This window comes from Candoia aspera, chromosome 1 (assembly GCF_035149785.1).
Source record: "Candoia aspera isolate rCanAsp1 chromosome 1, rCanAsp1.hap2, whole genome shotgun sequence".
Lineage (NCBI taxonomy): Eukaryota > Metazoa > Chordata > Lepidosauria > Squamata > Boidae > Candoia > Candoia aspera.
Window position 1 is genome coordinate 23,659,857 of NC_086153.1, and position 13,985 is coordinate 23,673,841.

At 40.0% G+C, this 13,985-nt stretch overlaps 1 protein-coding gene across 3 annotated transcripts in view; it reads left to right on the forward strand.

The window, feature by feature from the left end:
• The first annotated feature begins 372 nt into the window (after positions 1 to 372).
• The window catches only part of EPHX2 (epoxide hydrolase 2), a 62,105-nt gene continuing 48,492 nt past the window's right edge, over positions 373 to 13,985 (forward strand). For all 3 annotated transcript variants that reach the window (XR_010067796.1, XM_063300483.1, XM_063300490.1), the window contains exons 1-5: positions 373 to 540; positions 6,430 to 6,514; positions 9,933 to 10,092; positions 11,478 to 11,668; positions 12,594 to 12,716. Coding sequence is in view for 2 of the 3 variants with exons in the window: in XM_063300483.1 (XP_063156553.1) it covers positions 431 to 540; positions 6,430 to 6,514; positions 9,933 to 10,092; positions 11,478 to 11,668; positions 12,594 to 12,716 (669 nt within the window). In the remaining variant the exon portion in view is untranslated. The remainder of the gene's footprint in view (positions 541 to 6,429; positions 6,515 to 9,932; positions 10,093 to 11,477; positions 11,669 to 12,593; positions 12,717 to 13,985) is intronic.

Genomic DNA, 13,985 nt, shown 5'->3' on the forward strand with positions numbered 1-13,985 from the left:
GGCCTTTTCCAACTCCATAAATCTATCAATGATGCTTATAGAACTTCCATGTTCAGAGACAAAGCACCTCTGACTGGCAGCTGTCAGAACAAGCACCAACTGTTGCTTTCGCTCAATTGCTTGTAGGCATCCAATTCATCCAGAGTAGGAAATACCTGGGAGGACCTTTGATATGACCCAAATGGTTTTTTCTATAGACCTGCTTTGGTTGGAGAGGCTCTAGGACCCAGAAGAGCTTCGGGAAAGACCAGAAGTAGTAGCAAGCTGGGTTTGAAGGCGACAGCGGTGAGGCGGTGGGGGCGTGGCCCAACAAGTCCCCACACAGCGGGGAGGCGTGGCTTTTGGGAGGGCGTGGTTTGTGTCCTGATTTGTCTAAAGTGAGAGTACGGTAACCTGCTTCAGAGTGTCCGGTCGGCGGCCTTGGCGAATTATGGCGGAGAAGCGGCGGCTGGTAGTGCTGTTCGACCTGGGTGGCGTCCTTTTTGGTAGCAGCAGTCAGCTACTTTTCCGAAACCTGGAGAAGACTCTGGGCTTGCCTGGGTGGGTAGTCGGAGGGGGAAGAGGTGGTGGTCGGGGTCTGCCCGCCCGACTCTTTTTCTGTGTCTTTACGTGCGTCAACTTCAGAATTAGCAGTGCTTGTGCTGCGCCCGCCCGCGGTTGTGGTCCAAAACTTAATCTCTGCAAGTGGAATTGGCATAATAAACGTAAAAGAACCTTTGGCGCTTTCGCCACGTACTTCAAGGCATGGAGGAAAAGCTTTGCAAGCGGCGGGTGGCGACGGACCTGCACTTCGTGCATGCAAAGAGTTTTCGAGCGTATTCATTCAAAAGCTTCAAGTATTAGAACAGACACTGACAATTAAGTTCTTTGTGAGCCTTACGACGGCTTCTGGGTGGATGGCGAATTTGGGGGTATCGGTACGGATTTATAGCCAGCATTTGATCAATTAATATTCAGGATTGAGAAGATCAGTGTGTACAATTCTTTGGGGTTTTGAGAGACTTTAAAATAGGTGAGAGAAATTGCGATACTGTCCTGCAGTTAAGCTTACCTTATTGCTTAATGTAAGCAAAGGGGTTGTAGTAATTATTTTTATAGCGTCAGTGATGTGCCTGGTACTTTACTTTATCGAGAACAGGGAAGCAAAACCGTGTGCCAGAAAGCTTAGTCTAAAAATTGTGTATGGAAAATAAGGGAACCGAAGGTAAAAGTAAACTAGAAAATAATGCACAATTACTGTACTTAATGTTGGTCATGACAGGCTGTTCATTTATTTATTTAAGATTTGTATGCTGCTTTTTATGGTAAAAATCCCAAAGCAGTTTACAACCATTACAAAAGCAGAATCCCAAAATAAAAGCAGTCCAAAGGCGGTTATATATTAGAAGTTACTGCCTGGGTAAGGCCAGCATAAGAGGAATTAATTTATAAAAGTTTAAAGGATGGAAATGTTGGGAGTCAGCAGCACCACAGAGGGGGCTGTATTCCATTGGGCAGGGCCACTGTAGAGAAGGTCCCTCCCTTGATCATCCTCAAGCACAGGGAGAGGGGTCTTTCCAAAGATTCTGGGATGGTGATTGTGTAGATCAGTGTTTCTTAAACTTTTAGCTCTCAGGACCCCTTCCTGCTTTAAAAAATTATGGAGGACCCCAAAAGATCTTCTGTTTATATGGATTATATTTATCAATATTTACCATATTGAAAATTAAAATAGATACATTTGTAGAATATTTATTGAATTATGTAAAAATAACAATATTCAACCATTAGATATTAACATAAATAAAATATTTTTCATGAAAAAGCCCTATATTTTTTAACAAAAATAATGAGAATGACATTGTTTTAAATTTTTGCTCTCTTCAATATCTGGCAAATAACTTTTGATTTTGCGGACCCCTGAGAGGCACTTGAGGGACACCCAGGGATCCTCGGACCATGCTTTAAGAAACATGGGTATAGAAGGTGCACTGTAAAGTATCTGGTGCCAAGTTTTAGAACTTTCTAAGCTAGTTAATAATTACTATTTCTCCAGTATATTGATTCCCACAGCTTACTTTGTTAGTATTATGGTAACCAATGCAGGTTTTTTAGCATTGCAAAACCATCATGTTAGTTAAGTTTGGTGTTTGGTTAATAACCTCCCTGGTACACGATGCACTAGTTTTTGCATTTCCCATGGATATTATTTATTACAGCTCAGTTTGATAGAATATTATCCTCATAATAATATGTAGGGGGCTGAGCCTTCCTTCAAAGAGAGATCTGCCTAAGATGAGATGACATTGGAAATTGGGACTTGGATTTCAGTGACCCTAACCCTAAGTTAGTCCCCTAAGCAATATGCTCCACCTGAGCTTACTGTGGGGTTTCTATACGTAGAAGACTCTTTTTACCAAGATGGACTATGAACATCTTTCCTATCCTTCTGAAAAAGTAGGAATAAAATAAATACACTGAGAAACTATATAATTGCAGGCTGCTTTTTTTTTTAAATAGACTGTTCATTCATAGTACAGGCAGAGGCAGGATCCCCCATTCAGAATAGATTCTGCTTCAATTGGGTTCATCTAAATTCCTTCCAAAGAAATATGGTAGCCTTAATAATGCAATACAGGCAAATCAAAGATATATTTTTCTACCTTAACATAAAGGCTGTGATCACAAGGACAATAAAGAATTGTGTGAACTTGCTCCACATAGAGAGTAGGGTCCTCCGAGTACCTTTTTTTTAATCTGGAGGATTTGCAGAGAAAGAATTCCTCCAGACTGGTGTGGCAGTATACAGGAACAAAAAGTGGTGAATTAGGTGGCATTCAAATCATTGTAAATAAATAAATACTGTACTGGTGGTTTTAGATAAAGTCTGGGAATTTTGCCCTACTTTTCAGTTCTTGAACTTTTAAGGCTACCTTATGCAAATCACATCCCATATTCTGAATGTGAACAACCTATGAATCTATAAAGCAAATAAATTCTGCCTCCCCACGAACATAAATATATCTGAGCCTTTTTTAAAAATCTTGGCAAGTATGCAGGCTTTGTATATCAGTATGTAGAATTCACCATCATTTCTCCCTTGGTTATTCATGTTTTGCCCATGCAGTGCTTTTATCAAGTTTATTCCACATACTTACATTACAATGTGTTGATCCTAACTAATCCTAGGCATGCTTCCTTTTTAACACAGTTGTTTTTTGAGGTTTCAGTGTATTTCGAGTTTTGTCTGTTTCAAGTTGTGTTGAACCTCTACAGCACTGCTTCTCAACCAAGGTGCTTCTCAACCAAGAAGCAGTGCCCTACAGTCTGGATAGCTCTGTGATCAGATTGTTTAAGCCAGCCACCACAAAATTTTACATTTATGTTTTTTCTGAGAGCAGTACATTAAGAAAGATGCAGCATATCAAATGGTCAACCACAGAATACAGTAGCTTTCTTTTATAGTTCAGCTTTTTTAGGAGTATGTTGGAATTGAGTTTGGGAGGTGATTTGTGGTAAGCTGGCTGACAGCTCTTTAACTGAAGGTAAAGGTTAATTGCTGAAAGGGTATGTCATTGTTGCATTAATAAAATCCTGTTGCTGAAACAGATGAATCATGTTGTCAAAGTTCCTCCTAGAAACTATTTTATGGCATAGATCAGGGTTTCTCAACCGGGGTTCTGTGAGCGGTCACTAGGGTTCCCTGGGAGATCATGATTTATTTAAAAAATTATTTCAAATTTGGGGAACTTCACATTAAAGAGGTAAGCTTCAGTCTTTCTTTTTAGTTTAAGAACACCCTTAGTGCATATATACAGGCCTACCCATGAAACACATATAATAATTTGGTAACTTCTGGCCTATATTTGAGTTTGAATGTGCAGGAGTTCCCCAAGGCCTGAAAAATATGTCCAGGGTTAAAAGGTTGAGAAAGGCTGGTGTAGAGAAAAACAAAGAGCCAGTTTGTTGTAAAGCACAGAAAGACTGAATCCTGGCTGGGCCTTAAGCATGAAAGGCATATGGATGATTTTGGGGCAGTCTCACTCTCAGCCCTAGGAAGAGGGCAATGGCAAACCACTTCTGATAATGTTGCCAAGAAAGCTGCAGGGCCTAGTCCATGTAGTTGCCTGGAGTAAAGACTGATTGAAGGCACCAAAAATTAAAAAAAAAAAAAGCGGGGGGGAGATAGAGAAATAATACAGACCAAAATGTCCATTAAATGTTAGTAACTTCAAGTTTATTTTTTAAATTATTAGATACACTGCCTACTACCAATGTCTCTAGTGGTTTATATTAGCTCTCGATAGCTTACCTGTCCACACATACATCCATTACATAATCCATCTGGCAATTCACTTGGAGTCCTTCTTCTGGAGGGAGATGGGTGGTGGCAAAATTTGAAATAGAAATAAATAAATTCAGTATTTGCATGTATTCACTTTAGTTTTTGTGGTTAGCACATAAAGAAGGAAAAACTAAAGTGCACATGATTGGAGCTGAAAAATACCACATTTTGGTGGGATCCCAGAAAAAGAAAACATAACATTTTAATTACATAGTAAATATCTTTTGTTGAATTAGGAAGACATTGTTGCTATACTGTATTGTTGTTAGAAAGTTCTCTTTTGTTTAGAGACTTAAAAATGGGGTGAACATCAACTTGTGAAGTCCCCTTGCCTACCTATTCTTATCCTGCTATTAATCACCTTTATTTCTAACTTCCTTTTCAAGAGGCATCCTTCACTGATCTCCCACCTCCCCAGCAATCAGTGTAACCCTGTTTCCTTGTTAAAGTACTTGGGGTGGGGGTTGATGGCCAGATACTTGTGTGGAAGTGGTGATTGATCATCTACCTAGGACCCTTGCTTATCCAGGGTGGACTACCTGACATCTTTTATCCCTGAAGAAGCACTGGCCTGGGCATGTGCAATTAATCCATTTGGTTCTAGAAATAACTGGGTGCTGCTGGAGGCAAGCATTCAGGATTCCAGGGAAGGGAAATTGGAACAAGGGGGAAGGAGTATTTTGATTTCTCCCCACGGAAGAGAAAGAAGAAAAGAAAGCAACACATTATTGAGATTGGGGGATATCAAATTGAATACATCCCATGTGGCCAATGATGGGCCAATAGAGGGCTTAAGGGAGGGCTTCTGGAATGAAGAAGCCCAGCTGAGATTGTATTTTTTTCTGCTTAACTGAGGAAAGTATTCCTGTTTTGAACCTGAGTATACTCATTGGGACTTTTCCTATTATAGTCTTCTTCTTTATGTTCTTCCCTGTCCTTCAGATTTTATTAGGGAGTTTCAGTTACATATTTAACTTGTATCTGAGAACTGGAACATCCTCTCTCATAATTAGGATGGCCCAACCCTTCAGGCTTTTCAGAAGGCCTTGAAGACCTGGCTTTGGGCCTGGGTCTGGGGCCCCCAGTGTGTGAAGGGCCCCATTTCATGGTTGTGCTGACACCAATGGCTTTTAAGATCTCTCAGCTGTATTTATATTTAATTTTTTGGTGTTTTGTTTTGTTTTGTTTTTATTGTTTTTATTATTGTTAGCTGCCCAGAGTCACTGGTTTGAGATGGGCGGCTATATAGATAGAATAAATAAATAAAACAAATAAATAAATAAAACAAATAAATGAATAAAGATACCTAGCAACATTCCCTGGCTGCAGCCAGGTGGAGGAGCTTCTAGCTTTAAGAGATCCATTTGACAAAGATATATATACACACATACACACACACAGTACATACATGCATATACACACACATACTGTACATACACACACACACACATATACGTGCGCACACACAGATACACAGTGGAGTTTCTAGCTTTAAGGGTTTACATACACAGACAAAAATCTTTTGGGGCATCTTGAATAATTTCAAGAGCTGCTCATTCCAGCAATTATTAAATTACATTAAATTCTGTTCTGTTGGTTTTATCCATCATTCTCTGTTTAATTAAAGTTGTATTGGTACTGTTTTTCTTTTCATTGCTTGCTGCATTTGGTGTTTCTTCCAGTGAAGAAATGAAATTGCTGTGTCCTCAAACTGATTTATGCTGTACTGGCAAGGCAAGAGACCAAGGCCTAACTCCAAGACAGTGACTCTTCTGGTTTTTTTTTCCTTCATAATATCAGTTTCTGAATAGGAAGCAGAAAGCATGAATAAAACTATTCTCTCTTTTCTTATTGGACTGAATAAGTCCATTTCTACATCTACGTTATCTTGGGACATGCGTACGGGAATTTAACACGTTCATGTTTTTCTCAGACTTGCCTTGCATTTTGCTGATATCCCTGTAGCAAGGTCTGCATCAACTGTAGCTTGATATTTCAATGCACAGTATCCTCCCATTGGTATGGAGACTGAAAGCACAGCTGCCGTCTGCCTTGAAAACATCCATTGTTCCCTAATTTTGTGTGATGTGTTTTTCAACTTCCAGAGAATTCTTTCAGAAAGTCATTCAGCATGGCGGCCCTAATGGACCTTTCTCCCGAGGGATGACTGGCCAGATTGGATTAACTCAGGTAAGAGTTAGTTACTATTGGATGAGAGCATAGTTCAGGGAAGAACAAGTGGTCTGAAGGCATAAGCACCAATGCTCCATTTCTGGCATCTCCCTTTACACAAAGGGTCTCTGCGCATCAGGGCCAGGAATGTCATGGAGCAGAAAGAGATGTGTGAGATGAGTTTGGCTCACATTGTTCAGGATGCCACAAAAAGTGGGGTAGTCATTATTGTGTCTGACATACTGGGAGTTCTGATCTAGTGAAAGGTAGATTTTTTTTCTTCAATAGTCATGCTTGCTGCTGGGATCTTTTTTTACTATATAGCCCACATCTATTTAAAACAGATCCATGTTGTATTCAATACACTTTAGGATGGTTCAGCTAGTTCAGTGTTTCTCAACCTTAGCAACTTTAAGATGTCTGGACGTCAACTCCCAGAATTCTGGCTGGCGAATTCTGGGAATTGAAGTCCAGACATCTTAAAAGTTGCTAAGGTTGAGAAACACTGAACTAGATCCTCATGTTTCCTTCTTCAGATGGGTTTGGGTGATACACTTGCTTTTGATCAGAGATGCTCAGTTACCAGGTTTATTGGAGGAGCTCTTTTTCAATCTGAATTCTGAGATTGCTCACCTGAGAGCCAGGGCAAAAATATGGAATAGGAGTGAAGACAGTTGCCATTAACGTTGCATGACTCATTATCTGTGGTCACAAAAATGATGCCTGTAAAATACCACTGAACACAGGGAAATCTTCCTTGACATCCACTAGGTAAGCTTTCCTTTTATCTCCTGTGAGGCAAGGGGCTAGGATGGCCCATGTTGTTGTTGTTGTTAGTTGCCATTGAGTCGTTTACGACTCATGGCGACCCTGTGTATAACAGAACGAAATGCTGTTCGGTGTTGCGCCACTTGCCTGACTGTTCCAATGTTTGCATCCATTGTTGCTGTAACTGTATCAATCCGTCGCATTGAAGGTCTTCCTCTTTTCCACTGGCCCTCGACTTTACCAAACGTGATGTCCTTTTCAAGCGACTGGTCTTTCCTGACGATGTGCCCAAAGTATGAGAGTCTAAGCCTAGTTATCTTCGCCTCTAGGGAACATTCTGGTTGTATTTCTTCTAAAACTGATTTGTTTGTTCTTCTGACACGACCAGTCTGTCAGTTTGTCATACTGTGGTGGCCTGTGTGTTGCTATGATGCTGGAAGCTCAGCCATCAGTAGTTCTACTACCAAAGGGTTACCCATGGTGGACAGGTTTCAGCAGAGCTTCCGGTCAAGGACAGACTAGGGAGCAAGGCCTGGCAATCTACTCCGGAAAATGTGCCAGTGAAAACCCTATGGAGGATGGCCCATACTTACCAAATATTTGGGAAATAGATAAGCTGCAATTGGGGGGCATAACTGAACCTGAGCGTTCTAGATGTTCTCACGGGTAGTAAAAGGTTGGGAGCCTGTGAAGAAAATAGTTCATGAGTTCCTGTGGATCAGACATGTTATTACACAATTCGAAAACCCAGCTATGGTGCCATCCATATAATTGGCCATAAACCATCAATTAGAATTTATATTTACCAGTGAGGAATACTGAAATAGAATAACAAATAATCCAAGTCCAAGTCAAGTTTGTTGTTGAAAAACACTCAGACATCAGAAATCCTCACTGAATATATTGCATTTCATTAGTTTCTTCCAATGTGTATTTTGTCTGGGTGATTCAGGATACCTTCTCGGGATTTAAACTGTACTTCTTTGGCCATTAATTGATAAGTGTTAATTAATTTAAAATGACTTTGGATGAGAAAAAGCTATTTTGCTTGGGCCTGTGCCTGAAACTGTCTTCCTAAATGGGGCAAAAGATAAGCAGATGTCATATCTCTGCTTTATTTATTTATTGCAGTTATATTCTGCCTTCCTACCAGAAGTTCAAGTAGGCATTCTTGGTCCTCTCCCCAGCTCCCTGCTGTTTCATTGTAAACAAGAGTTGATACACTTATCACCACTGTTTGAGTCTGGTTGCATTAATTTCAAGTGCTTATACCATGCCTTTCAGCTAAAATGGCTCCTAGAATAGAGGAGATCCATAGAAGTCTTACAATAAAAAATGGCAAAAATAAAAGGGGTGGAAGTGGGAAGAAATTAGTTAGGATACGGTTTTTAACTCAGGATCTCCTGTACACACAGGACATTCCAGGTTCACGCAAGTAAATGCAAGTATAGTACATGCAAGTAAAATGAACATGAACTCTGGATGAAGAAGGATCTTTTGCCAAGACCAGGCCCAAGGTGGGGTTGGAGAATGACATCCTTCAGAACAGATATTGCCACATCAATGCAGTGCTAACATGTATGTTGTCACGCTTCATGCAGACATGGCTATAAATGTCAGATCTCTAGACATTTATGGACATGTCTCAATATGCCCATGGGATGCCTCTACTTCGTGAGCTATACTGGCTCCCAGTGTGCTTCCAGGTACAATTCAAGATGCTGCTTATCACCTATGTAGCCCTATGTGGCATGAGGTCTGGTTATCTGTGGGACCACCTGTCTCCTGTGGTTCTGCCCAGCCAGTACAAGCCAATGGGGTTTGCATGTTCCTGGTCCCTTTGATTAAATAACATCATCTATCCAACCCCAGGAAGCATGCCTTCTCTGTTGCAGTGACTGCCCTATGGAATGAGGTTTCCTCTGAGGTCTAGGTGGTACTCACTCTTACGACATTCCAGAAGCCTTTAAAAACCAGGTTGTTCTCCCAGGTTCTCCCAGGCTACGGTGGATGGTGGCCCTTGATGTTGTGTTTTGTATACATTTTTCTGTGTTGCTTGGGCAGATTCTCATCATGTTGATTTATTACATATTGTATTTTTTATTTTGTTCTCTGCAGCTAGTCTGGAGCCAGACAGTGCCTAAATTGAAAAAAAAATGAAAAAATAAAGCCTTATTCAGATATTGGCTTACTTGGCAAAAGGCTCACAGACATCACTCAGCAAAATTAGTTTCTTCATTGCAAATGTACATAGAGAAATTCTGTCTGCTGAAGTACATGTAAATCAAAGCCCTTATATAGTTGACACTTCAGAGTTTAAATTTTGGCTTTTTCTCTTCATGTTTCTGAATCAGTGGATAATTGGCGATTCTCTTGGAATGGAAGGCATCTGATCTATGTTGACAAAATGGTTCTCTCTAATGTGAGAACAGCTACTGCCTGACTCACCAGCTTAATTTTTATAGAATGTAATGTTTAGGACCCATCATATCAGAATTTTCAGGAAGCCCAAACCAGGAACTGCTTTATAACTTCTGAACCCCATTTCCATTCCTAACACAGTCAATCTTCCATGTTTAATCTGCTTAAAATGGATATCCTTATCACTTTGTTCTGTCCTGGTCTGTTTGTATAATAAAAATAGTTATATTTTAATTTCTGTTTTTAGCTTATTGCTGACTTTGAAAATGATTGCAAGAAAGTTTCTTCTACTTCTGATACCCCCCTCCCTGAAAACTTCTCAATGAGTGGGGGCTTTAATGAAATGATGGCGAGAACTGGCCTCAATGGACCCTTCCTGAAGGCTGCTGTGCTTCTCAAGAAAAACGGTAAAACTTCCATTATGCAGGGCAGTGGCAGCATGCCTGCTATATTTATTTCACTTTGTTTTATTTATTGTCAAATAAATTTAGTGATTTTTTAAACTGAAAAATATCCTGTTTCTTTGAGAAGGTAAGGACCCCCTTAGAAGACACATTCCATTCTCTGCATGAGAATGAAGGAGGAAGAGTGAAATGCCTTTTCTAAGAAGGTGCATGCCCTCTGTGCTTTTATAGTTAATTTAGCTTTAAAAATAGTTACCATATATACTCAAGGATAAGCCAAGAATTTTAGGTTGCAAAATATTACCCCAAAGATTGGGTTTGGCTTATCCACGGATGGGCTTATCTGAAAGTATATACGGTAATATTTTTTTAAGTACCCATATATGCTTGTGGATAAGTCGACCTTCAAATCTTTGACCAAAATACCATGAAAAATGTGCCATCTGTGGATAAGCCAATTGTGAAAATTAAAACATACAAACATTTCAAGGGTTGGCTTATTTGCGGGTTGCATATTTTTCATAGTATTTTGATTAAAAATTTGAGGGTTGGCACATGGGCTTATCCATGAGTATATACAGTATCTTTTATGAGCAGTAGGCAAAACTGTTGTTGTTTATTTCACCTGATTACTTGAGCCTAATCATGTCTGCTTTACTTACCTTGTATCAAGTTTCAGTTTTGTGGGAGTTAAAAAATTATCTCTTGAACATTGTGATCTATGTAACTAACTTAATCAGGAGTTGTCAAATTTCACAATATCACTTCCCCCTAAAGCAATAAATATACAACTTACTAAACGATTGTAACTAAGGCTTATTTTTATCCACATTACCAGTTTCTAGGTTATATTTAGTAACAAAATATTTTCCATTTTGAATTTTAAACTAACAAATGAAAGTACTGAAGTTCATCAACACGTTTACACAGACACTTGGGTGTCCTACCACAAACCATTCCAGAAGTCATCAGCTAGTGGGAAGACATCAACCAGTCATACCAGTGCTGGGATTGATGAATGATTTTGACAGATGGTGACCCGTGGGTTTATCTCTCTCTTAAATGTCACTTCAGGATTTGATCACGGTTTCATCCAAGCGAGTCTGTTGCAGATTTTCCCAAGGGAAGCAGAAGTCAGTTTTGACAGTGTTTCTGCTTCACCTATGGAAATCAGCTTTTTAAAAATGTTGTGATCTTCCTTCAAGTTGCTTAAGGCAGTGATCGCAACCATTTAATCTCAGTCTGCATGTACCAGCTGAATCTGCATTTACAACTTCTTGGGTTTCGTAACTGGTATAAGATATGAGTTATTCTTGTGGAGATTGTACAAAGTCTGTAGTCAACTTTTTCATTCCGCCTCATCTATTCAATTTCCCACCCCTTTTCAGGTTTCAGAATTGCTATCCTGACAAACAACTGGATTGATGATACTCCTAGCAGGCATCACACAGGGTTTGCCTTATGTCTGCTGAGGAGATATTTTGACAAGGTGATTGAGTCATGTCGTATTGGCCTGCAAAAACCGGATCCCAAGATTTATGAGTATGCATTACATGAGCTGAAGGCGACACCTGAGGAGGTTAGTGATCTCTCACCCTGTCTGGAACACTCACTACAAATACATCAGTTTCTAGTGTGTAGTAGAGGTAGTATGTTCCAGGATTTTCTGTCAGGGTCTAGAAATATTTTTATTTTATTGGGATTCAGTTCTCTTTTGCCAGTTTAGATTCCAAGGGTGAGTTCAGTGAGATCCCACTTTGAAGCCTATTTAACACTATGGTACTTTCAATATTAACGTGGCCTTGGAGCTCTGTAATCAGGTTTTATTTCGCTTTTTAATTTGCTTGAAAAGTAATTGTGAGGGAGGGAGATTTGACTAGAACTCCACTAAAAGGATAGGCAGTTCCCCATCTTTTCTCTAATACAGGCAATGATGTGATTTACTCTAATAAAGGTTTTAATCAGGGCAAATAGTAATGTGTACAGTATGTGACTTAAATAAGTGTGATAATGATGGGATTAACCCCCCCCCCATGCAGCAAATTTTAATTCTCTTCCCACCAAAAAAATGCTTAAAACCCTCTGCTAAGAAAATACAGCTTACATACAGTATCTCTGGAGCAGTGTTTCTCAAACTTGTCAACTTTATGATGTGTGGACTTCAACTCCCAGAATTCCCCAGCAGTGGCTATTGGTCTTTTGAAAGATAGAAGGATAAATGAATAAGATCCTTCATTCTGAGGGAGGGGAGGCTTCGATACATTGTTTCATACCTTGTTCTTTCCTATTCTGTAGACTCATTTTGCAAACCGAACACATGTTGGCCAGGTCCACTTCTCTCATTGCAGTGTGTGAATTGCCTGAATAAAGAATAATTTTTTGTAGGATAGATGCAGCACCACACCTGCAGCATCAAGAAAGCAAGAGGCTTGTGAGATATGGCTGTCAAATGTTAGTTCTTTTCATTCAGCTGATGACTGGTTTTGATTCATTCTTCACTCCAGGTTATTTTTCTGGATGACATTGGTGCAAACTTAAAGCCTGCTCAGAAGATGGGGATGAAAACAGTCCTTGTGAAAGATATTGACTCTGCTTTGAAGCAGCTTCAAGATCTGACTGGGGTTCAGGTAAGAGATGCTGTCTAGGGAACGATCAGATAAAAGGGCGAGGAGCCCTCAACTGAGTAATGGGCAGAGAAAGAAACTTAGAAAGGATCCGCCCAAACTGATGAGGTGGTAAATAGGGACGGCGGAAGATTTGTACTTTCAGACTTGCAAGATTCTGTTAATGTAGCCTAACAATAAAGTAGCAGCAGCTCATCTGGTCGTGTTTCCTGTCTAGTTTACCTGGGAGGGCTGACATGGCCAGAATTCTGGGAGTTGAAGCCCATGCATCTTAAAGTTGCCAAGGTTGAGAAACACTGATGTAGAGCATGATGGAGATAATTGGTATATTATAAATGGGGCAAGATTACATTTCCTGGATAGAACCAATTGATCCAAAGCCATTTTTCACTGCTGCTTCAGTGAAAGAACCAAATCTGAAGGAAATCCAAGAGTACTAACTTACAGTAAATCACACTATATTGGTTAAAAACACTTTGATTTAGAGGAGCTCTACGTGCCTGAGGTAAGTTCCACAACTGGTGAATATGAGGCCAGAGGAGCACGGATTACATATACATTGAGGATAGGAGCAACTGCCACAGCTTTCTTAGTGTGTGACGGAGATAATGTGAATCCTTCTAGAATTCAAGGATGTCTCCATTAAATAGCAGATTCAAAGCAGGAAGAAGAATGCTGAAGTTTGTTCATCTTTAAGGTGCTACAAGACTCTTTTTGAGTTCTGTAGGAAAGGGCCAACATAGCACGCTCTCTCTCTCTCTCTCTGTAGAAACTATTTTTTCTCTCTTTCTGATGTTCAAGCCTGAACATCATTGTGTATGCAGTTAAAATGACACCATCCAAATGTGAGAGAGGAGCTTCAGCTGATTTTGGGAGAACCTATACTTTTAGAGACCAAATTGCCAATATCCGCTGGATAATGGAAAAAGCCAGGGAGTTTCAGAAAAACATCTATTTCTGTTTTATTGACTATTCTAAAGCCTTTGACTGTGTGGACCATAACAAATTGTGGCAGGTTCTTAGTGGTATGGGGATACCAAGTCATCTTGTATGCCTCCTGAAGAATCTGTATAACAACCAAGTAGCAACAGTAAGAACAGACCACGGAACAACGGACTGGTTTAAGATTGGGAAAGGAGTACGGCAGGGCTGTATACTCTCACCCTACCTATTCAACTTGTATGCAGAACACATCATGCGACAAGCTGGTCTTGAGGAATCCAAGGCTGGAGTTAAAATCTCTGGAAGAAACATTAACAATCTCAGATATGC